At 33.3% G+C, this 26,249-nt stretch overlaps 1 protein-coding gene across 8 annotated transcripts in view; it reads right to left on the bottom strand.

Moving 5' to 3' along the window:
* Cadps (calcium-dependent secretion activator 1) overlaps positions 1-26,249 on the bottom strand; it is a 295,482-nt gene that overhangs the window by 32,367 nt on the left and 236,866 nt on the right. For 7 of the 8 annotated variants that reach the window (XM_085824507.1, XM_085824512.1, XM_085824515.1 and 4 more), the window contains one exon: positions 12,691-12,816. In XM_085824507.1, the coding sequence (XP_085680633.1) occupies positions 12,691-12,816 (126 nt within the window). Of the gene's footprint in view, positions 1-12,690; positions 12,817-22,078; positions 22,214-26,249 lie in introns of those variants that run through there. The other variant, XM_085824527.1, reaches the window with a different exon arrangement.

Below are 26,249 nucleotides of genomic sequence, written 5' to 3'. Positions count from 1 at the left end.
AGGTGGTGTGTAACTCTAATGATGACGCCAATGTCCTTGAAAAAGAAATCCAAAACCAGGACACCCCAGCGGAGATTAGCCGTCCCCGCCGGCACAGACCTCGATGCGCAGTTCATGACCTGCCCGAATCCATCAAGCCAGAGGATGTCGTTGCCGAAATCAGTGGTGCCACTGGCATGCCCAGTAACATCTTCAAGCCTCTCCATCGACTCAGAGAGCGCCGTAAAGGGCACGTTAAGTGGATCTTTAAGTGTGAGCCCCGAGGCTTCTGTGCACTCATGCAACAACACAAGATCTTCCTCGGCTGGCAGGCACATAGAGTCTCTGGCAGGCATTGGAATTAGCAGATGCTTCCGATGCCAGCAGTTCGGTCATCTACAAGCCAACTGCAAGAGTCGAAAACAATTTTGTTCCTACTGTGCTGAGGAGCATGGCATTCGGGACTGTACAGCGCAAAATCCACTGTGTATCAACTGCAGTGATGCCAATGCTCGATTCGGAACTGGTTTCGACTACGACCATCCTGCCTACGACTCAGCCTGTATCCAGTACCAACGTCGTGTGCAATCCATCCGAGATAAGACAAACTATGAGTACTAATAATCAGTCCTTGCCTTCTATTGGAAATGCATCGGCTGATACTATAAACATGGATTTTATCCGCAGTGGACTTTCAATTAAATGTATACAGATCAATCTTCAACACGCTAAGGCTGCTGTTGCTCAACTTACGCATTACGCAGTAGAACGTGAGGCTGATCTCATCTTTGTTCAGGAGCCTTATATTAAGGATGGACTTGCTGTGGGTTTCCCGCTTCAGTGGTCTATCTTTCAAGCACGCGATTTGGAGAAACCACCCAGGGCCATCATTATCAATTGCAACAAGGATTGGAAACCGACAGTCGTCGCAGCTAATAGGGATAATGTAGCCATTCTTCTTGATGTACAGGAAACCTCCATGCTTTTTATTTCACAATATTCATCTCCATCCGAGTCCATTCTTCCTTCATTGACTTTTCTATCCCTCTTCAGCGCATTAAAATCCCTCTTCAGTTTATTGTGGGTGATTATAACGCCCATAATACAACTTGGGGTTATGCTTCAACAGATGAAAAAGGCCATTCTTTGGAGGATTTTCTATCAGCACATCATTTAATTCTGCATAACTCAATTGATGCCCCTCCAACCTTCGACAGAATACATTCACGTGGATGGCCGGATCTGACTATTAGTTCCACTTCTGCGGCTTCTCTCCTCCAGAACTGGACAGTTGAAGATGAAATAAGTCTTAGCGACCATCGCTATATTACATTTACAATAGCTCAGCCTACAACCATTCAAATTATTCGACGCTACAATCTGCCAGGAAAACGGATACGTGCCTTTACTGATAGTGTGAAAGCATTAGTAAATGATCTCGATGGTCAACTTTCTTCAGCCAATACTCGCGCTGATTTGGAGAATTTCACGGTTGTTCTACAGAAGGGTCTTCAACAAATCTGTAATGATCTTTTACCACAACGCCATGCCAAAAAGCTTAATAATATACAATGGTGGAACAGTGAACTTCGTTCCCAGCAGAAGAAATGCCGTGCTTTACGACGGCGAATCAAATATGAGCGACGAATGCATCTACCACCAACTTCGTTCCCTCTATATCAACAGGAGAGAGCAAAATATAAACGATCAATTTTACAAGCGAAATTGAATTCCTGGCATGCCTTCTGTACCGAATCGCATGATACATATGGGATTCATCATAAGATAATGACAGGCAAATTATTCAAAACTGCTCAATTATTTCTTCCTCTTGGCTCAACAGCCTCACAAGATTTTACCAAAGATACTCTGACTCATATCTTGGATACTGTTTTTGGACCGTCTGATCTCTATGAGGGTACTTCCCATCACTCATCGATATCTGAAGAAGAGCTCTCATCCACTGTGTCTCCGGACAAATAAATTACTTTAAAAGAATTAAAATTCATTGTTGCCCATTTGCCAAAACGGAAAGCTCCAGGCCCGGATGGCATTGACTATGCCATCGTCAAAACTGCTATCTTGGCCTCACCAGTATTTTTTGTTATATTTTTCAACAAGTTATTAGCAACTGGTACTTTTCCTAGGTCTTTTAAAATAGGCCAGGTTGTCTTGTTTTTAAAGAAGGATAGAAACCCGACTGAGGCTACTTCATTTCGACCCATTTGCCTACTTCCAGCGCTTGGGAAAATTTTTGAGAAGATACTGATGACTCGTCTGCATTTTCATCTACATCAGCACCAAATTATTAGTTCTCGGCAATATGGCTTTCGGCCCGGTTCATCTACATTACATGCACTGCATGATATCACACAAGACATCCTGAATAATAAATTCTCTGGCTACCACACCGCATTAGTCAGCTTAGATCTTAAAAGCGCATTCGACAGTATGTGGTGGGTAGCTATTAAGCAAGCTCTGGTAAACTCCAATTGTCCGAGTAATATTTATAAAGTTTTAGAACATTATTTGCAAGACAGACGTCTTATTGCAGTACATCCAGCGGGAATTATCGAAAAAGTACAGACAAGAGGATGCCCGCAAGGTTCTTGCGCAGGTCCTCAACTCTGGAACCTCACTTTTAATAAGATCCTTCAAGCTCCCTGGCCTGATCATACGCATATATATGCGTATGCCAATGATGTGGCTCTTGTTATCCGGGGACATTCTCGCGAAGTTTTACAGCAAAATTGCAATGAGTCTCTTCAACTCTTTCAACAGCATTGTGATGATCTGAAATTGATTATTGCTGAAAACAAATCCAAGGTACTTCTTGTACCTAAGAAAGGAGGTCCCTTGGTCAGGCGACCAAGATTTGTCCTCAATAGCCACAGGTTGCAAATCCTTAGAGAAATCAAATATTTGGGAGTTATCATTGATGATAAGTTAACCTGGATCCCACATATTCTGTCCATTAAAAAACGAACACAGATGATTGCCAAACAGCTTCGTTATCTTCAGGGATATCGATGGGGATTAAACCACCATATCCAAAAAATTCTATATAATACTGTCACAGAAAAGATTGTTACTTACGCCGCTGCTGTTTGGGCACTCCCCATGCAGGGGAGAAAAGTCAAACATCTTTCAACCATCTAACGCCCTTTTGCCCTGAGTATAACTCGGGCATATATTACAACTTCTTCGGACTCACTAAATGTTCTAGCCGGTCTACTCCCTCTTCATATTAGAACTGAGGAAGAGGCTGTTCGTCAGTCACTTGTGGAACTACGCAGGCCTATCACATTTGATGGAGAACATTATTTGCCTGATGACTATGAAGCAAAACTGAAACCTTTTAGTATTCATCCAGCAGACTATGGGGTTGGAGTTAGGCTCCATATTCCACCATCAGTGTTTCGTAATTCTTCAAGCCACGTGATATATACTGATGGATCAAAGACAGATGATAACATAGGAAGCGCTTTTGTTGCTTTTCGTGATAATCTTCCTTTAGCCCACTGGAAGGGACATTTATCTATGCAGAATAGTGTTTTTCAAGGGGAAGCAGTGGCGATAGCATGCACTATCCGCTACTTGCTGACTCAGAATATAACACAAGCGACAATCCATTCTGATAACCTTTCTGTCATCCACGCCATTGGCAATCCTGAGCATTCCTCTCCAATTATACGAGACATTCAACAGGACTTACGTGCTTCTCCGTCTTTCACTATTCATATTGCTTGGGTTAAAGCGCGTGTGGGAGAATATGGTAACGAACTTGCAGATGCCTATGCCAAGGAGGCGGCTTCTGGTGATGCTGATGAGAATATATCCATTCCTTGGCCACATTCTTTTCTCAAGCGAACTTTACGTCTTCGAGCAATTAGTAAGTGGCAAGAGGAATGGGACAATAGCTTCACCGGTCGACGTACTTTCTACCATTTTTCATATGTGTCGACAGATCGCTGCTGTGGCAATACCCATCTTTCCCGTTACATTTCGGGGCATGGACCTTTTCCTGAATTCTTCGCACGCTTTGGCATAAGTGATACCAACGTCTGCAGTTGTGGTGAACTCGGCTCTCCGGAGCACTATTTAGCCAATTGTCCCCTGACAGAAGGCCTACACATACGATTTCCTACGCAAAATCGTCAGGCATTTTGCAAACTCTTAGTTAACCAAAGACACCTGATCCGCAAACTAAATTGCGTAATGGAGAAAGTCTCCAGCATTGGGCTTGACCTATGTCAAGTTTAATCTAAATGGTTTTCAGGAAATATATTAACCATGTACTATCTGCTTTTTGTAGCTAGACTGTTAATAACAAATGAAATATAAGTTTGACTGCATCACGTTAGTTTGTGTGTATCGAACTCCATCTATCACCTTTTCAGGTTTGTTAGAAATTTTTATTTTTATTTTTATTTATCTATTTATATACATACATACATATATATATATATATTTAAGCTATGCCTTTACATATTTCTCACGTTGGTTTGATTGTACTGTACTCTTCTATCGATAGTAAGCTTTTCTTATTAAGTTGATTGTCTATAAGACAATCATTATCTTAATCATTGTATCATGCTTACAAGTATCTTCATTCAGTATAGTATTATTAGTAAATTATGTTGGTATGTTGCATTGTAATGTATAGTGAGCCTTTGTACTATAACAGAAATTGTAAATGTTTATTTGATGGCATATGTTAATCTAATTACATTGAAATCTGTCTCATGTTGTAAGAATCTATCTACTTTTTATTTAGTACACAATTTCAATATCATTGTTTCTTGTCTCATGTTAGCTAATTTCATTCTTAAGTCAGCAAGTATAGCATTATCAGTAAATAATTCTAGTCGATCTGCAAATATCGCATTCAGTCAATAATATAGTTCTGTCGGTACTATAGTTATTGTTGACAATATGGATAGTTTCAGTCAGCAAGTATAGCTTTTTCCGCAAATTCTTCTTTATTTTGTATGCAACTTTCTGTCTTTGTATATGTTTTTGTTTAACTATTGCATATTTGAGCCTAGTATTTTTACAGATGACTTGTTTGTTTGTTCCGTACTCTCCTACTGTTCATATGCATTTTTTTTTTTTAAACCTTCCAAACTGTGCATCATTGCAAATTATGTATTCATTACAATTATGTGTCATTGCAAATTTTGTATTAATTTCAAATTATGTATCTGTTTGCTAATATCAATAAACGACTGGGATCACGTAGTGGGGACACGGCGCTAAACCAATTAACCAAATGGTAAAGGCGTGGTGTGCCCGTCTTCCCCGTTCCTAAATCCTATTACAGTCAAAAGTCGTTAATCCGGACTCGTCGGGACTTCGGCAATTCCGGATTATAGATCATCAGTTTAAATCTCGTAAGATGGCATGCAGAAATTCTAAAATTAAAAATATGAAACCGTAATTTATGAAATAAAGAACAATTATGATCTAAAGGGTATCAAAAGTTGCAAAAAGAAAAAGCTTAATATTTATTTGTTTACTTTATTACACATTTCTTTCAATGTAAGTTGTTTAAGTTTTGCTTCGTTTCATGTGATAATACTTTCTCTTTAATTCTATTAAACAGACATAATTTCTTGTTCAGTTACAAAGTTCCGCCGTTCAAGTCCTATAATTGCTGTGTCAAGAACACCGACTAATTTGTCAATCGAAATTTTTTTTGTTTTTAATAACCTCTGTCACTTTTCTTCGCTATCGGAAGCGAATTATAATGACGAGGAACTTGTTTTAAATCATATCAAAGACGGAGCATATCGAGATGAAATACTACATTTGGTAAGGAATTATAAGCCAAATAAAATAAAAACATCTGCGCTGAAGATAAAGATAGTGCTGACAAATCAACTTCCAATTCATTACGCGCCCGCCGCCAAGCAGCGTGAAATTGATAAACAGATTTCGGATTTCAAAACATACTTTCGCTTTAGATCCTTTACATATTAACAAATATATATCGGAAATTCTATTTGATATAATCGAAAGTTTAAGCTTACTTTTATAAAATTGCTCTTACAGTCTGCAAAAAATAATAAGCCGGATGCAATTCGAAAATTAAGGAACAACGCAATCATCAACATTAACTGAAATAGATAATTATTTAGCTTATACGTCCATTATACATAAAATGCGCACGCGAAAACGTATTCTGCACTTGCGCACACTCATATGCGCAGTCGTAAAAGGTCTTACGCGCACGCGTGAACGCCTCTGCGCATGTGCAGAAAGTTTTTAGTTTTGATGTCCGGATTATAGATCATTCCGAATTATGGGTGTCCGAATTAACGACTTTTGACTGTATTAGCATTAAATTATTGAGAAAAGATTGTGCGATATGTTTACTTTGTTAAAAAAAAAGCTAAAGATCTCGATTCATGCAACATTGAACATAAACAGTTAAACAGCATTATTTTAAAAATCAGATTACTTTTATAAAGCTCAATGCTTTATCATTATTTTCTATAAAATCAATTAAAATAAAAATAATCTGGATTATAATTCTGTCTCATCTATGATGCTGTTAGAAATTTATTGTAATTGAAAAAATGCGATGTGAAAAACTTACCATATTTTAAATAGTATTAAAAAAAAAAAAAAAAAAAAAAAAAGGAGAGTGAGAGAATAATTTTTAACTGTAATATCGTTTTGATCCTAATAATAAATACTGAGTTGAAGTTTGTTACCGTTTGATACATATTCAATATAAAATAATTTTTATAGTTAATAAGATGTATTGATCCCCCCATGACATACACATGAGTGTGGAAATCAGTAATTAAGATTGCATTATTTTGTTCCAGTAATATAATCTCAAGAAAAGAGAGTGCATTATTTTGTTCCAGTAATATAATCTCAAGAAAAGAAAGACAATCAATGGCATAAATACATATAATACAATGTGATTTTCTTTTTCTCTTTAGGATGCAATGCATTAAAATTAAACAAGATTTTTTTTACCTTCTCAAATATTATAACAGTAGTGCAATTAATTTTTTAACGTTATTCAAAATTAAAGTTTCCATCTTAATTTTTTATTATTTATTTTAGATTTTCTTCCTAAAATTATTTAACCTAAACATCTTAAACAATGGTGCAAATAATTTAAAGCAATTATTAAAAATATAGATAAAATATTCAGGAAAAAAGGGGTTAAGTTATATCTAAATATAATTGTAAAAAATCGAACAACCTAATTCGAGGCCGTTGTCTGCTGACTGCTAGCAGACGGAAATAAAAAGTACTACCTGCCATATCAAAAGCGGGCCAAACTGACGATGAACAGTCTAAGCTATCACTCCCCAAGAGCGCCAAGAGCATTAGTCACGTGGTATATGTTGGAGACATCCTAGCAGACAAACTCTCTGTAGGTGAGCTGTCTATCTGTTATATGAAGTCGTTGGTAACCACTCTCTGCTATATTGAGTTCCTAATAGGTTATGGGCCCAGGCCAGATTAAGAAATGAGGATAAGTAATCTAATGACTAGTTTTTTTTGTTTATTTAATTCTATTTGTAAATTTTTAGAATTACTTTAACCAAAATTGACCACATGGTTATGTTAGGGTTAGCCAAAGCACACGGTTGCAAAAGCTTAACTAGTACAAATATTTTTGACTGTTAATTATTTGGGCAAATGTTTCTTTGAGAATAAAATTAATTCAATAGAAAATTTATTTGAATTTATCTCAAATTATAATTTTTTGTCTCTTGTTGATTAAAGTTAAAAAAAGGAAAAATGCCAGGGGGGAGAAGGTTCATTTAGTCACAAACAATTGAGTGGAAGGGAAAATTACATGGATTGGAAATTTTCCATGAAAATGCATCTTATTAAATTAGATTTATGGGCTTATGTAGAGGGTTCAAAAGAAGATCCAGTAAAGGATACCAAAGCTCTGTCATATATAGTTGAAGGGGTAAGTGAAATTATTTTCAATGATATAAGGGATTTAACAAGTGGAAAGGAAGCTTGGAAAGTATTAGCTGAAACATATGAGGATAAGGGAATCACAAGAAAGGTTTCAATAATTAAAACATTAGTGAATACCCGTTATACTGATTGTAAGGATATGTCTGACTATTTACATAGGGCCATTTCAGCTTATCAGCAGTTAAAATCTACTGGTGTTAAACCTGATGAAGAATTAATTGCAGGAATAATTTTAGCTAATTTACCTGATAGGTTTGAACCTCTTATAATGGCTTTGAAAAATTGTGAGGCAATAACAGTTGACAATGTTAAAAATCGCTTGTTAGCCGAAGATTCAATACCCCTAGTCAATGAAAGTAAGGAATATGCATTTGTTAATAAAAATATTGGAGGCAAAAGGTACTTTAAAGGAAAATGTTTTAAATGCAATTTGTTTGGCCACAAAAGCTCCGATTGTCAGAAGTCACCTCTCAAAAAGGTTAGATATAATGAAAACAAGTTTAACAAAAAGTCTAATGTTGGATTAAAACATAAAAAAGGGGAAGAAGCTTATGTAGTGGAAATTAGTGTAGCTAATTCTAATCCAGATCCCAATATTTGGTACATGGATTCTTGTGCTTCTTACCACATGACTCCACATAAAGAATTATTAGATGATTATCAGGATGCTAGTATTCATCAAATAAAAACAGGAAGTTCAGTAATAGAAGTAGAGGGTAAGGGTAAAATAACTTTCCTCTTATCTAGAAATAAAAAAAAGGGAATCTGTAACTTTTAGTAATGTTTTACACGTTCCGAAGTTAACAGCCAATTTGCTGTCCATTAAGTATTTAAATAAAGTATTTGGAATGGTTAGTACTTTTACAAGTGAAAGATGTTTTGTGTATGATGGTAAACATTTAGTTGCTACTGGAACAAGTATGGGAGATAATTTGTATTCTCTTGATTTATGTAATGAGTGGGCTTTAATTACTGATAAAAATATTTCAAATAAATTATTACATAAAAGAGTGGGCCATTTAAGTAAAGGAGGAATGACCAGATTAAAAGATATGGTTGAAGGTTTTACATTTAACGGAAAATTGTTAAATTGTGTGTCATGCATTAAAGGCAAAATGCATAGACAACCATTTCCCAAGGGAAAAGCTAAGCATGCAAAAGAGTTATTAGGCATAGTACACAGTGACCTGTGTGGGCCTATGAATGTTACATCAATTGGTGGTTCTCGCTACTTTACTAGTTTTATTGATGATTTGTCGTGAATGACTTTTGTTTATTTTTTGAAAAATAAATCTGAAGTTTTTGAAAAATTCAAAATATTTCAAGCATTTGTTGAAAGGCAAACTGGCAAATCAATCAAAATCTTACACTCAAATAATGGTACTGAGTATGTAAACAATGAGATGGATAACTATTTAGCATCAAATGGAATTCAGCATCAAAAATCTATTCCATTTACACCACAGCAAATGGGTGTAGCTGAACGTAGCAACAGAACTCTTGTAGAGTGAGCACGATCAATGTTGGTGGATGCTCACCTTGATCAAAATTATTGGGCTGAAGCAGTGCAAACTGCAAATCACTGTAAAAATATATCTCCAACTATTGCAGTTGCAGGTATGACCCCTTATGAAAAATGGTATGGGGATAAGCCAAATTTAGAATACTTGTGAGTATTTGGATGTCGTGCATTTGCTCACATTCCAAAACAAAAACGTAAAAAGTGGGATATAAAAGCAAAGGAATTAATGCTTGTTGGGTATTGTCAGGATAGAAAAGGCTATCGATTAATAGATCCCAAAACTTATGAAATAATAAATGCACGAGATGTACAATTTTTGGAAAATGAAATGAACTACAAAAAGGCAAGTAATATGCCAAAATTCTATGATGAATCCTCATTCAGTGGGAGCGTGATTACGACATTTTCAGATACTGAGAATGCAATAGCTGATGATCAGAACAGTGAATTGAAAGGGATGGTTAATGATAATACTCAGTCTGATCATGAATTAGTTAATGCTAGTATTAAATCTAATCACGATGAACATAATACTGCTCAAAATGATAGCCATGACAACAGTAGTGTAGTTGATGAGCTACCTACATTGACTAGAAACAGAAAACTTAGATTCCCAAATAGTTATACGGACTATGACACATACGGGATGCCAGAAATGCCAATGCCAAATTTAGATCGAATGTGCTTTGTTAAAGCTTTGGCAGCAGCAACAAATGGTATGTATTCTGAACCGAAAACCATTGATGAAGCATTAAGGGGCAATGATGCAAACCATTGGAAGGATTCTATATGTGAGACTATATTAGGCCATATTAAAAACAAAACATGGGAAATAACAGATAAACCTTATGATAAGAACATTGTAGATTGTAAATGGGTTTTCAAAATTAAATGTAATTCAGTAGGCAAGATTGAAAGATATAAAACACATTTAGTTGCTAAGGGCTATTCTCAGATTGAGGGAATAGATTATACTGAAACATTTGCACCAGTTGTCCGATACGTAACATTAAGAGTTTTATTAGCTTATGCGGCTATATATGATTGGGAAATTGACCAAATGGATGCTGTAATGGCTTTTGTACAGGGAACTCTAAATGAAGACATTTATATGAAAATTCCAGACGGTTTCAGAGAATTTTACAAGCAAAACTTAAAGGGAAAGGTCCTAAAATTAAACAAAGCATTAGATGGTTTAAAGCAGAGTGGTAGACTATGGTACCAACTGTTCGAAAAGGGTTTAATAGAAATGGGACTGAGGCAAAGTTCTTTTGATAGTTGTGTCTATATTAAAATAAATGAAAATAAAGATCTTGTTATTGTTACTATTTATGTTGATGACTTACTCATTTTTAGTAATAACATAGAACTTAAAAATTGAGTAAAACAACAACTTAAAGAAAAATTTGAAATGAAAGACTTGGGACCAGCAAATTATTGCTTAGGAATTAAAATTGAACGAGATAGAACTAAAGGGTCCATTAGCCTTAGTCAAACTCAGTATGTAGAGAGTATACTTTGCAAATATAATATGCATGAATCTCGTGGTGTAAAAACACCATTAGACCAAAATCAAGTGTTATCTAAACTGCAGATACCAACTAGTAAGGAACAAAAGCTACCTGTTCCTTATCAGGCTGCCATTGGGAGTCTTCTTTATGCAGCTCAAGCAACACGGCCAGATATAACTTATGCTGTGAATTTCCTTAGCCAGTTCTCCAATAATCCGGCAAGGGTTCACTGGAATGCTGTCAAGCGCATGATGCGGTATCTTCGAGCCACTACAGATGCTACATTGTCTTTTTCAAAGGACTATAGTGCTGACGTCCTTGGTTACAGCGACTCAAACCATGGAGGTGATGCTGGGGATCGACGATCAACCACTGGATATGTTTTCCTCATCGGAGGTGGTGCGGTGTCATGGTGTAGTAAGCGTAAACCAACCATTGCAACTAGTACAACAGAAGCCGAATATATGGCTCTTTCTGCAGCTACTAAAGAAGCCATATGGCTCAACAAAATTGTTAAAGAACTTGGGATTATTACTGCAAAGCCAGTATTATTATACTGCAATAACAACAGTGCTATTAATCTCAGCAAAAATAGTGTGTATCATGGTAGGTCAAAGCATACTGATATACAACATCATTTCGTGCGAGAAGCTGTGAAACTTAAGCACATTGACATACAATATAAGACTACTAATGATATGATTGCAGACTTTTTGACAAAAAATGTAAACAGTGCAAAACATGAAATGTGTGCAAAAATGATGGGTTTAAAATGAAGACCAATGTAATTTAATGTTTTATTATATGTATGTGTGCTGATGTAATTTCTCAATGTATTTAAACCTAAAGTGGAGTGTAAAAAAGGTTAGCTTTAAATATGTTCTTGGCCCATAGATGGCGCCACTGTTTTTTATTCTTCTATAACTGTGTACTCCAATAAAACTTTACTTGTGTTCCAAACTCCCAACAGGTATGTTGTGTATTATTTATTCTCATGCATGCAAGTAACCACTCTCTGCTATATTGAGTTTCTAATATATGGTAATTTAAATTTTTTTTTTTTTATTTTTCTGAAATCTAAAATGTAAAAATCTAAAATTTAAAATGTTTTTAAATTAAAAAAATTACAATTTTCAATATTGTTTATTTAATTTTAGCTGAGAGATCAAAAACACTATCTATAGACTTGCTACACTGCAGTTTTTTCAGACAATATCACAAAATATCAGCAAGTTCTAGAAATATACATTCAATTATCTAGAAAAACCTATTACTTGGAACTCAAGTGACCCTGCTGCTGCTGGTTAAAAGGGATTCTACAGTAATATTTTTTAATTATTGAGAAAGAAATATATAGAAAATTTTAGGATTATTTTAAAGAAATTTGATTATTGAATATTTTAGGAAAGAAAAATTCAGTTTGTAAAAAAAAAAAAAAAAATGTTTTTAATAAATTTAGCTTCTACAGAAAACCATAAGTTTCCCTTATCCAAATTTTCAAATTACTGAAGCTTGAATGCATATGAAAAAAAAGTGATTTGATATTCCAAACAGTAAATAAACAGAAGAAATATTGTTCCATATAGATTAATTGCTTTAATTCCCCTCTCACATTCTTTTTGCATGCATGAAACAGAAGAAAAGTACCAAAACAAAAGGAACTCTCAATTAATCAGTAAAAATGTATTAGTGTTTTTTATGATTAGTTATACTCACCTCAAATAAACCAAGAACCCAGAGCTCATCAGTAACCTTCTGCCTCAATTGCTCCATGCTGTTACGAGCAAAATTGATGTATGCTAACCCAACTTCTTTGCCAGAGCTAGATACACCTTGCTTATACTAAAAAATAAATATATTTCATAATTTATAAAATATAGACATATATATATGTCTATCATAAAGTATAAGCAGTTCATAAATAAGTATTTGAGACTTGCATTTATTAAATACTAGTAATTCATACTATTCAATTCTCAGAATACAGCTAAAAAAATAATAATGAGATTTTTCACAAAATTAAATATAAATTTTTATAAGTATATTTGCTTTTAACACAAATTGTGATTATATTATCAGATGAATTCACATTTTATACATTTCACAAAGTAAGTGAACAACCATATATATATATATATTTTTACATAAACTAAACAATACTTGAATATTTTTTAAAGTGAAACCAAAGAGAAAATTTTAAGCAGTACAGTAGATGTTCAGAAATCCGCAAAGCTTGGGACCAGAGGTTGTGCAGATTTCAGGACAGAAAAGATAAATCATAATATTCAGACTAAAAGTGTAAAATAAATAAGGCATATTAGATACATTTAATTAAACTATTATATACATTATTGCAATAACTTATTATATGTGTTAAATTATTATTACTTATATAAATTGATTATATTATTCATTGTATTATATATACACAGCATCGAGGTTTGCCGATTTCAACTCATGCAAAGATTTCCGGTTTTGGATTCCGGTGTTAGAATCACCATTGCTGTAAAATTTCAACAGCTTTTCTTAATTTTTCCATATATCATACACAATCATATTGCAATTCCATATGATTCTGCTATAAAATGCACTTATTTCCATCTTTTGCACTTTTTGCATTACTGTCAATGCAACGTGTTTACGTTTTTCAACGTTACAAGCAATAAAATCATGAGTGCGTTTCTTATCTGTTACTGTATTAAAAAGGCCTGAAATTTAAAATATTCTTAATTTGCCCACAAAATATCCGGCTAAAAAAAAGACGGCACTAAATAATCTCATAAAATAACAAAGCTTAGAAAACACAACAATGTGAATCACGAACTTGAAAGAAGAGTTGGGTGAATCGTCTGCTTTCTTACCTTGATGCAGATTAGAGGAGAAAACTTTTATCATGCTGTCAATAATTTGTTATTTCCGCTATGACTCATTATTATTCGGTAATTATGATGTCATTATTCAGTAAATATTTTTTCTTCGATACTTCGTACTCAATGTTGTGGTTTCCGGAACCTTTAAACTGAATGTTTATATTTTGAGAGGTAAAGCGAATTTCAGATCGGTGGATTTTCGGTATTTGACTGTACCACTTAAATACGAAATGAATAACTGCATGACCTACAACAGAACCTGGACATGTAGATTACACTATCTGCCGCCTAACAATGGTTATACGTTGTACAAAATTTTATTTTCAGACAAATTTTATAGTGTCCCATGTAACAAGCTCCAAGTCACATGTCCTTATATCAGAGAGCTGAATGTGAGTAATTTGTTAAAATTTTCATAACATAACAAAGTTAAAACAAGTACAGTAGAATACCAGAAATCCGCAAAGCCAGAGGTTGTGCAGATTTTAGGATTTTGCGGATTTCAGGACAGAAAAGATAAAGCATAATATTTGGACTAAAAGTGCAAAATGAATAAGGCATATTAGATACATTTAATTAAATTATTATATACATTATTGCAATAATTTATTATATGCATTAAATTATTATTACATATATAAATTGATTATATTATTCATTGTATTATATGTACACAGCATCGAGGTTTGCCGATTTCGCCTCATGCAAAGATTTCCGGTTTCGGATTCCGGTGTTAGAATTACTGTTGCTGTAAAATTTCAACAGCTTTTCTTTATTTTTCCGTATATCATACACAATTGTGTCGCAATTCCATACCATTCTGCTATAAATCGAGGAGTAGCACCTGCTTCCATCTTTTGCAGAATTTGCGTTTTTACGTAACGCAACGTGTTTACGTCTTTCAACGTTGCAAGCAGTAAAATCATGAGTGTGTTTCTTATCTGTCATTGTGTTAAAAAGGGCTGAAATTTAAAATATTCTTAATTTATCCACAAAATATCCGGATAAAAAAAAGGCAGTACTAAACAATTTCATGAAATGAAATAACAAAGCTCAGAAAATACAACATGAATCGTGAGCTTGAACAAAGAGTTGAGTGAATCGTCTGCTTTTAACCTCGATGCAGATTAGAGGAAAAAAACTTATCTTAATTAATTTATCGTATTTCTTTTAACTTTTTTATATCAATAATTTTATGTATAGTATTTCTGTTTTGACTCATTATTATTTGGTAATTATGACGTAATTATTCGGTAAGTATTTTTTTCTTCGATATTTCATACTCTAATGTTGCGGTTTCCGGAACCTATAAACTGAATGTTTATATTCTGAGAAGCAACGCGGATTTCAGGTCGGCGGATTTTTGGTATTTGACTGTATCACTAAAACATGGTTAAATAAAATACTCAAAGAATTAATTTAAATGCAAAATGAAATTAAATCTTAAGATCTCTAATCAACTTACAGGAAACTACAGGTATTTACACTTTGAAAACTATACGAGAGCCAGCTATATGCAGCCAGTTCCTCACAAATTCATGGTTGTCAATTTTATTGTTTTTTCATACTGCTGAGCATTTAGCTTAATTCGAGCTATTGTGATCATACTTGTCTTCAAGTAACTGATGGCTACAGTGATAGCTTTGCTTCAAATAAATAAGATGCTTTAAATTGTACATATCTTAATTGGAAAGAAAATGTTTTGTAATCATTTGGGAATTTTTTAAAATCCTACAATGATTTTGGTCCACATGACCTATGGATTTACTGTGAGTGAGTTGAACCTTCTTGTAGTTAGTGTTTACTGATAATATACAATTGAAGGTATGAAAGAGTTAGAGCTATGAAGTAAAAAATTACCAGACTCACAAATTATGTTAGTGATAAAAACATTAAAAAAAAAGATAATACAATAATCACTAAAAAAAAAAAAAAAAAAAAAACTGAACTCAATATTTTGAAATTTTATCAGTAGAAGACCTGCAGGAAATACATGAAATGGAACAAGATGTAGAAAATTTGTAGGTATGGCTATTATAGTTTAAAGCTTATTTCAGAGATAATTTTAATTTAAGTACTGCATCTCATAATAATGCAAAAATGAAACTGACATATTCCTCTTAAAATGTTTTCTGCTAATGTCGAAGAATGGCATAATTTTAAGGCTCAGTTTAATTCCTTGATATCTTCCAATAATCAACTTGATGACTCATATAAATTATTTTATTTGAAGCTGGCATTAGTTGGAATAATAATCAAACACAAACTACTGAGGATACTTTTAGTTCACTTTTTGAAGCACTAGAAGAATGCTATGAATACATGAGGCTATTTGTTAAGCCTCCTATTGAGCTTATAAATCTAGAAAACATATCTCACGAATTTGCAGCTGAACTGCAATTTCTAGTTCATAAAGTAATGAAACATAAAAGAGTTCTAAAAGCTTTAGATTTTGAATTAGATAAATTATGTACTAATATTATTATTATAAATATTATGCTTAACAAGAATGACAAAGAGACAAGAAAACTTTTTGAAATATCATTGGAAACTTCCAAATTACCTAAATGGGAAGATGTAATCGATTTTTTTGAGAAATACTGTCAGTTCTTAGAAAAAGTACTCAGGTCAAATCTGTAGATAATCTTAAAAGTTTTTATAGACTCAAATATTAAATCATCAGTCCGTATTATTTGTAAATCTAGATTACTTCAGTTTAAAGATGTCATGAATTTTTAAACTTTTGTGTGAAACAATGACTTTATACCATAAAAAATAATTTCTTATTCCTAAAGCACGGGTGGGCAGACTTTTCCAAGGAATGGGCTACTTCTAAATTTTTCAAGGTGTTGCAGTCCACCCAGTGGTGTAGGTGTGGCGAGCTATAAAAAAGGTCTACAATATTTATTATAACTTATTAATAAATACGGAATATGTACTTACCTTACCTAAAAAAAACCTACTCTTTTAAAACCGTGTTTAAAGCAACATGCAATATACTAATATAATAATTTCAAATAATGCATTTCTTATCAAACAATTCAAAATACATTAAAAATAAATCATTTTCATCTAAAGTTAGTTCTTGTAGTTATAATTAGAAGACTGAAGAAATCATTCAATTGAAACATTTAGTGATCATTAGTTGTGATACGTCATCAGTTGTGATTGATCTTTCTGTTTTGGTATTCAATTGAAACACAACGATCACTCTGAGCTTGTGATCCATCGTTTTCGTAGCGATCGCTCCGAACCCATCATTACGTGGCGAAAAACGATCTAATCAATATGGCGGCTGTGTTTGTGCTTTCACAAGGACAGAATTCAAGTTTGCTAAAGAAAATGTTTTAGATCTACTGAGTGAGCAGCAATTTATGTCAAAGTATAGGGTGTATAAGGATCCTAGCAAGAGGAGCCGACTCATCATCTGTGTTGTATCCAAATTAAGGGCACTTGTTGCTAGTGAACACTGATTTAGAGTTGTGTTGTTTACATTTGTGTTGATGGATTGCGGCCCAATTCCGAGAAATATGCGTGGATGCACTTCATCAAACTATTCATATCGTTCCAGAAATAACTTTAGTATGTTCTGTTTCCCGGGAAATGAAGAAACACAAAGAAAATGAGTAATTAATTCTTGTCTATTGGAATGGATTCCAAGCACAAGACCGTGCACTTTTGAATTAAGGTCAGCTTCATATGTTTTCATAATTGTTAAAAAAATAAATGCTCATGTTTCAGCGAAATGTGTATTATCATTTAAATATTGCTAATTAATGACAAATTGATTTATATGTACAAAATGAATATCAGAATGTATCTGTATAGTCAATACACAGATACCGACGGCAATAAGTAGATGCTGATGTGATTTTTTTTATTGTTATTATCTTGAATGGATACAGTTTAAAGAATTATATTTTACATTTGATTCCGATTTTGTGTGTGATTATAACTATGAAGTGCACTTTTTATTTAAATTTTAAATAATAATAAATAAATGCGGGATTCATGGTTTAAAATTATATGTTATTTTTTGACCCTATTATATTGTCGCCAAATCTGTCAATTGGCCCTCCAATGTAAAAAAAAAAAAAAAAAAAAGAGTAAACATTGGATAATATGATTAAAATTATGTATTATATAATGTTTCCCTTAAAGTAACATAAATACATCATATTTATATTCATTTTGAAGAAGATAAGCATAAATTTAGATATTTAACGAATAATTTTGAACATATTTTACACATCATGTAGACTATATTTCCAGCTCTTTCATTTAACTGCAATTTCTGTCAATTTATTTCCAACGTATCAACATAAAATATGTTTTAAAATGCTGTACAAGCTTAGTCACTTATTCTTAATTTAATTCAGACAATTTTTTAATGTGTAATTAAAATAATTTAATAATATACATTAGTGTAATTTACTACTTTTGATTTTAATGTATACTGTATTTTACTTTTCAAAATTTGCTAAATCAAGTTTATTTTTGTGTGACCTTGCATTAGAGGTGCCAATAATAAATCTGTTTTGGCATTCACTGCTAAAGTTTTTAATGAAAAACTTATTACTGATGTAAAAGAATGAAAAAATGATATTTAATTCCTAATTATCTTATGATATTGCAATAACTTAAAAGGCTTCTTACTGTTTCTTAAGTTGCATAACTTGTTTTCATAACTTCTTGTCATCTTTATGTTTTACTCTTCTATGTTATCAAATAAATATAGAAGGTATGTTTCTAATTAAAAATTCTTTCTTTCATAGCAGTGTTATGTAACATGATGTGATATGTGTTGGCATTTATTATATAGTTATGAATATTATTCATTATAGAGTTTTATGTATTCATTAAATATATGTAATTTACATCATTATGTATTATATAATTTTCCTTTTAGAATATATTACATTGCATTTTTTGAGTTGTTAATAGAACTAGGTGCATTTTTCTTTTCTTTTGCTTTAAAAGGTCTTTTGAATCACTTTTTTTCAGTATGCATGTCAAACTTACGTAACCTAGATTTTTCACATGTATGTGATTTAGGTGAATGGAATGTGTCTTTTAGGTTAGCTGTTTTCATAACGGAATTAAAATAAAATGATACCCTTTGAAGACTTTTCATGGATAAAACTTTGAAACAATAGCACTGAAAAGCCAAAGAGGGCACACCAAACCTGAACTGCAACCCTACAGAACAATTACAAGGAGTCAGCCTGCACATCTAATGGTGATAAACAGCAACGCGCATCAAGCAACCTCTGGCAACCCCTACAAATTCGACTGGTAGGAAAGTGTTTCAAATGAATACGAAAAATCACTTGTTTTCAAAAGTGATCACTAATGCTGGATGCAATTATCCCTGTTTGAGCAATCATCGTTGTTTCAATTGAATCAGGCCTTTAGTCCACATACTCTCTACCAATCTTGAATATCTCGGTATATAATAACTAACTGCTAAACCTGCACTGGATTCTAAGTGGTCATCTGTGAGACAGGACAATATGTTGTCCTAATTATATTCATTGTTAAAAATGCAGATACACATAAGTAGGGAGAGCCAAAGAACAATATTAAATTAAATGCAACTTTTTTTAAATTAGGATATTTTACTTCGTCCATTAAATTCCAAAAGTCATTATTAGGTTCTGAACTATGTGCTTTTAAAATTTTGTCATGTTGAAGGAGAAAAACTTCGTTTTCCTCAGGAGATAAAGTGAATTTATAATTTATATTTTCGGTTATTGTACACTTCCAATGAAGGTACATGTGTCATCTATGCATTCACTGAATCATTAAGTAAACACAGTTGCATCGATTGTGAAAAGCCGATTCTACAGTCTAGCTGGCATCAATGTTCCATAAATTTGTTTCTTTTAGTATGTGCATCTTAGATCTTAGTAAAGGCGGTCATCCCAAAATGTCTTGGTGGTCCACCAGTTGATCAAAATAGACTTAATGCCCCCCTGGCCTAAAGTGTTTTTCATCTATGCATAAAATAAATAAATTAAGTCAAGGTATAGTTGCAGGTTTCACAGTAAGACAAATTTCTGGTTGTAATAAATATTTTCCACCAAAAACCGTTCTTAATAAAGTTTTTTTTTGAGGGGGAGGATGAAAGAAGTACCTTTAATATGGACAGTAATCACCACCTAAATCTATCATTTTTCTGAAAACATTCTGGTAGTTTTTCAAAGCCTTTGGCCTAGAAATTTGGTGGCCGTGAGCCCCAAAACAGATCAATTCAGATTCGAATGTCCTGTTGAGAATGGTAGATAGCACCAGCAAGATGCAGTGCAGATGTAAAAAAAGGTAGAAGTCCGAAGGAGCAATGTTGGGGCTATATGGTGGGTGTGGAAAAAGATCCCATTCGAGTCCGTACAGAGTTCAACCTGTGAATACACACTTGTGGTCTTGCACTGTCTTGATGAAACATAACCTTTTTGTGTTGGAACTCATTTCGACATTTTTCTTTGATAGCAGTGTAAACAGGGACTATTATCTCGTATTACATCTTACTGTCAAGATTTTTACTTTTCTCCATATACACTTTGTGGACAATACCACGGCAATCCAGTCAGATACAAAGCATGATCGTTTCGTTAGTCAACCTGCACTTTGCGACGCTGCAGACAGGGATCACCGGGCACAGGTCAACCCATTTTTCAGCCTGTGTTGTTGAAGTAAATTCATTTTTCATCACAAGTGACGATCCAATCCACAATTTTGTCTTTGTGTTGATATTCGAGCAGATCAGTGCAAGCCCCAACGTGTCTACTTTTATCTGCTTGAGTCAGCTTATGCGGCACCCAGTAACTGCACTTGTATGTCAAGTTTATGCAATGCATAGCACGATTAATGGACATGGCACTAACGTCTTACTCCTTAGCAAGCTCTCAAATAATTGCAGACTAATCTTCTTCTACAAGTTCTTGAACGTGGGCCTCATAAATATCAGTAGGACCGAGGACTCTGCTTCTTGACTGTCATAATCCTTGTTTTTGAACTTTTGATACCAAAAACTTTCACAGTGTCATATGATACAACATTAGTACCTAAAACTGTTCACATGATTTGGTGACATTCTGCAGCTGATTTTTTTGCAACAGAACTCGAAGTAAATGATGGTTCTAATCTGATAACATGACAGTTCCATTTCCGACACCTAGTATTTAATGATAACAATAATTAAAAAAAAATTCACAATACAGTGTTCTAAAGCAAGTATCTTTCCCTCAAATGCCGAAAATTGTTTGAAAATATATGATTAAACACACCAATGTGAACTGTTTGCACAGACGATATTTGCGGTGGCAGGAAACTTTCATTAAAAAACAATAATTCTTTGTTGCACTGCTCTTTTAAAGTGGAACAAAACTGAAATAAAAATTAGACTTGAGTCATCTAGACTTTCCATGCAGAATAAAGAAAAAAATAACTCTGATATTCCTATGTTGGACAATCGTTAACTATCTGAACCTATATGTGAAAGTGCTAATTGTTTATATAAAATTCAAACTGTTTCGGAGACCGTCATACAAGAAGTAATAGGATTCTGGAAGGATGATTAATGCTTTGACAAGAGATAGCGTAAATTTGTGTGATTAATGGACATAAAATTAAGCATGCAAATTTCAGGATTAAATCTTGCAATTCCGATTAAATTGAAGGTACGCACTGAGATTTTAAATTTACCCATTGATTTTGTTTCAGAATTCATCATTGTGTCTTAAGTACCAAATATTACATCTGGAAGACATACACTATATAGATCTTCATAATTGGGGCCATGGTATTGAATTTATCAATCCAGAATTCTTTAAAACCAGGAAAATATATGGGTTAATTGCTGAAGAATTATTTTTCAATAAACTAAAATCAGGGAAGATTTATTCAAGTACTCCTATTTAGTATTGTAGAGATTGTTTTTGGTTACGTAGTTAGTAGCTCAACTGCTGTGGTGGATTAGACTAAGTTATATAATGAACTTTTGGGAGAATCAAGGTTTTATGAAATGGAATCTGTTAATGATTTTAAGTAGCGAAGAAATAGAATACAAAAGACATTTGTTACACACATATACTAGAGCACTAGACAGTTGTTATATAGTAAAGAAGCCAATGAGGATAGATATGAAATCAGGTAAATCAAAATTTATGGTAGCTAAACGCTTAACATCTCTTTGGGGACAATTTATTTTGGATTCTAAAATGCAATCTCTTTATAAAGATTTTATTCAGGAATATAAGGATTCGGGATACATGGAAAAACTGCCACAACATTTGATAAAACAATTAACAAAACAGCATGGTGTTTTTAATGGCTCAGCTTCATCTTCCTCCAGTGCGTCTTTAAAACATCTTCAGAAAATGGAAAAATAAACAAGAAAAACTATTTTCAATAATGTTACACATCAGGAAGCATGCTTATGCGTTTACAGGGGATATCTGAATGATGGATGTATTAATATCTGTCTATACATTATATCAGATTTGCTAAGAATATTATGGAAGAAAGGTTTAAGTGAACCCATTAATTTTTGTAGTGTTATACAGCTAAACAGAAGTACCCCTTACTTACCAACAAGGGTATTGACACAATTGCACGAAGATGAGGAAAAATCATTTTCAAAGATAGCAGCAGTTCATCAAAAGGATTTTTACACACATAATATTCTTACTGGCTCTTACGATTTAAATGCTACAAAGAATTTACAGCTTCAGTTGGTTCAGCTATTAGAAAACAGAAAAATGACTCTTCATAAATGGACATGAATTTATGACTTGCTTTTCATTTCAACATTTCAAACAATGAACATTATTCCTTTGATGATCCTAACGGTATTAAACTTGTTAAAATGAAAGGTGTGTGGAGAAACCCTCATCTTTTCTACAGGGTAGCAAATCAACCTCAGAATATCTGTATGAAACAAATTGTTCTCTGCAATATTTAATCCATTAGGACTTATAAGTCTAACTGTGACAAAAAAAAAAAAAAAAAAAAAGACTTTTTGCAAAGATGCTGGCTGCTTTGTTTGGACTGGCAAGCTCCACCATCATATACTTTTGAAAGATACAGGACAGAGTTTGTTTCTCAGCTTCGGAGTACTGAAACTAATGCCATTCTAAGAAGATATTTTTTCCATGATAATAATATAAATATAGTTGCAAATTCCGTATATATTATTCCGTAATTTTACAGAAATTATATGCAAATTGTATGAAAGACTTCAAGAATGTGAAGCTTTGCTGAAAAAAATAAGGCTACAGGGGCTCATTTAACATTGAGGTAAATGGCTATCTTGAAAAATTGGTGAGATTATAAATTTCTCAACTAAATTTTGTAGCCAAATTTGTCGACAAATTGCCAAGAGTCACCAAACTTGGTGACAATTCTGGGATATTTTGCTCCAATCCCTGCATAACTGCAACTGATCCGATCCTCATGTAACCATATCCGCTTCTATATAATTATAACTGTATATGCCTTTCACCAATTTTGAGAAATAGAAAGTACTGGAATTTCTCTGTTGGCAGGGCAAAACTATATAAGACTTAAGACAGTATCAGGTCTCAGTTAGTTCAGAGTTTAGCTCAGAGTATAGAGAGATTACTGTATTGGCTTATGCATTCAAGGATTTTAATATTTTTTGTGTTTAATGTTCTTAGTACTTTGAAATGGTAACTACTGATTCTGTTCTGTCACACTTGAAAGAACTGTACAGATACTTTTATGCATAGTTTCAGAATTGTAGTTTCTTCTGGGAAAATAGATTTTAGAAAGCCATCATCCGTTCTATGTGCATTCAATCCATTACAAACCCGTGCACTAAAACAATAAACATGAGTTTTTGGATGCATCAAATTTAGCATATGGTGCCCCTGTTTATGCACAATGGAATTCATCCAATGATATTATTGCTGTATACCTTCTTTATAGCAAATCATGAGTAGTTTCCATCAAGCCCTTGAATGTATTCAGACTGGAACTTCGTGCAGCATTATTGCTGGCATAGCTTACTCAGGAAGTTATCAAAATTTTAGAAGTCAAGGACTGTATCTCCACTCTTGGGTAATTGTATGGTTGAAAAAAAATCTCCACATGAGTTAAAAACCTTTGTAAGTAATAAAGCATTAGCAATTAAAGACATTACAGAAAAGTTCTATAGGAAATATATAACTTCAGATAACAATCCTACTCATCTGATATCCAGGAGTCTTGCACCTGATCAGATTCAAGACCAAGACTTATTAGTGTAAAGGTCCAGTGTTTCTTTTTCAATCCCTTGATTTACAAGAGGCTTGTGTATTGAAAATTGTCACAGATGCCAGTGAATATACTTGTGAGCTAGTAATTATATGTGGGAGTGTTAAGCAAGCAACAGACATTAATTTGATCTCTAGTGTGAATGATAATGATGTGTTTTTCACATATTTGTTCTGTTACCAACAATTAAATTAAATTAATTAGAATTCTAGGTTTTATCTAATTTATCTAGGCTCATCTAATTAGTCTCATTAAGAACAAAGAATTCAACAGGTGGTAAGTGTCCTTTTGCACTGGATTCAACAGTCCGAGTTTCAGCAGGAATATGGGGAACTGAAAAATGGTTAACCTTTCTCAGGTAAAAGCATTCTGAAACCATTAAACTTACTTTGTGATGAAATCAGGTCCTTGGAATTGGTGGTAACTTCTAAATTCAAGGATTAATTGTGATTAAAAATACTAAATTATTCTTCCAACTAAAAATAAAACAAATTATTTGATTTTGGAATCCCTTCACAAAAGTCATCTTCACATTGGCCCACAAACACTCTTGCACTCAAGGCACAAATTCTTACCCAGAAATGGGAAGGATTTGCCTATGAAAATTGTTTACGGTTTCATAACCTACATAAAAAATAAATCTGTAACAGTGGAACAATTAATGGGAAATCTCCCCCTTGAACGAGTTTTTAAAAGTTCCACATTTACAAACACAGAAGTTCATTTTGCAAGACCATTTTATATCAAATGCAAAAATCAAAGAAAGTGTTCCCTTTACAAAATATATGCGGCAATTTTTACTTATATGGAGAAAGTCACACCTTATTTTCTGACAACATTAACAGAAGCCCAAGCAATGATCAAATGATTTCATAAATTAGATACAGATCCTCATGACTTGTTAGGAAAATTTTTGGCTTCTGACAGAATTACTGGAAATTCATTTCACATGAAGATTCAGATTTTGGAGGACTTTGAGGTGAACTCTTTCAAGCAACATTTTAAGAGGGCTGTTGGAAATGCAAATTTTAATTACAAAGAGTTTATTGCTATAATTACTGAGACTGAGAACATTTTAAATTCTACCGATTTTGTCTGAAATTAACGATACTGAAGATTAAATGCCTGGACATTTTCGAACTGGCCAACTCATAAATATAACAGTTGAACTAAATATTGCTCCCATGCCTAATTATCTCTCTAGGGAGACATATTAAAAGGGTTACTCCACTTATGGAAACAAGATAATAGAGTGGGATTATTTAAATCACTTTCAACAACATAAAAAAATAGCAAGTCTAAAAAATAATATTAAACCTAATATGATGACAGTGTTAAAAGAGGATAACCTTCCAAAATGTAATCTGGTTTTGGTAAGTATAATAGATGTGATTTTGGGCCAGGACGAATGCATTATCGTGAATAATGGCAATTAAAATAGAAATGAAATTTGTAACCTTGTATTTATTGTAAATAAGTTATTTATTTGTATTATCATCTACTGTGTAAATGAATTTGAATTTATGTTTTTATTTAATATTTATAAGCCATTTTCTCCCTCCTTTCTGCATACCTTTGCGGTGTAACTATACGCACCAAATCCCTGTGATGGCACTGCTCATTTTTCATGTCTTCCAGCATAAAAAAGCCTAAGGACTCTACAGTGGCACCCAAAATAAAAAGGTAGAAGACGACAGATTTGGCAACTGCGTTCTCTCATCCCCTTTCGGCCTTTAAAAAGGGGAATATATAAGGTATTTTCCCCCTCCCTTCTGCATGCCTTCGTTGTGTAACTGGAAGCACACTTGATGAGTATCTGGAAGGCAAAGAGTTCGAATACTGATAAGGGCACTGCTAATTTTTGCATCAAAAGCCCTAATGACTCTACAGATTAATGTTCAGATGTGATTATTTGGGATACTGTATTTAGATACTACACAGTAAATATATATTTGAGAAGATTTGTTAAATTGTTAATTTTAATGTTGTGTTTTATTCTGCATTAAATAGTTACTAAATGTTAAAACAATTCTATGGAGATCGGGATGTTTATGCATGCCTTGAGAGCTGTGCAAATGTCATCAACTTTGGAATTTTTGACAGCACCTCATTAATTTATGATTCAGTGGG

This window comes from Stegodyphus dumicola, chromosome 1, assembly GCF_044657685.1.
Source record: "Stegodyphus dumicola isolate Sdum_Otavi_A_Nest chromosome 1, ASM4465768v1".
NCBI lineage: Eukaryota > Metazoa > Arthropoda > Arachnida > Araneae > Eresidae > Stegodyphus > Stegodyphus dumicola.
Note: the sequence above shows the minus strand (reverse complement) of the source record. Positions and strands in the feature narration are given on the sequence as shown.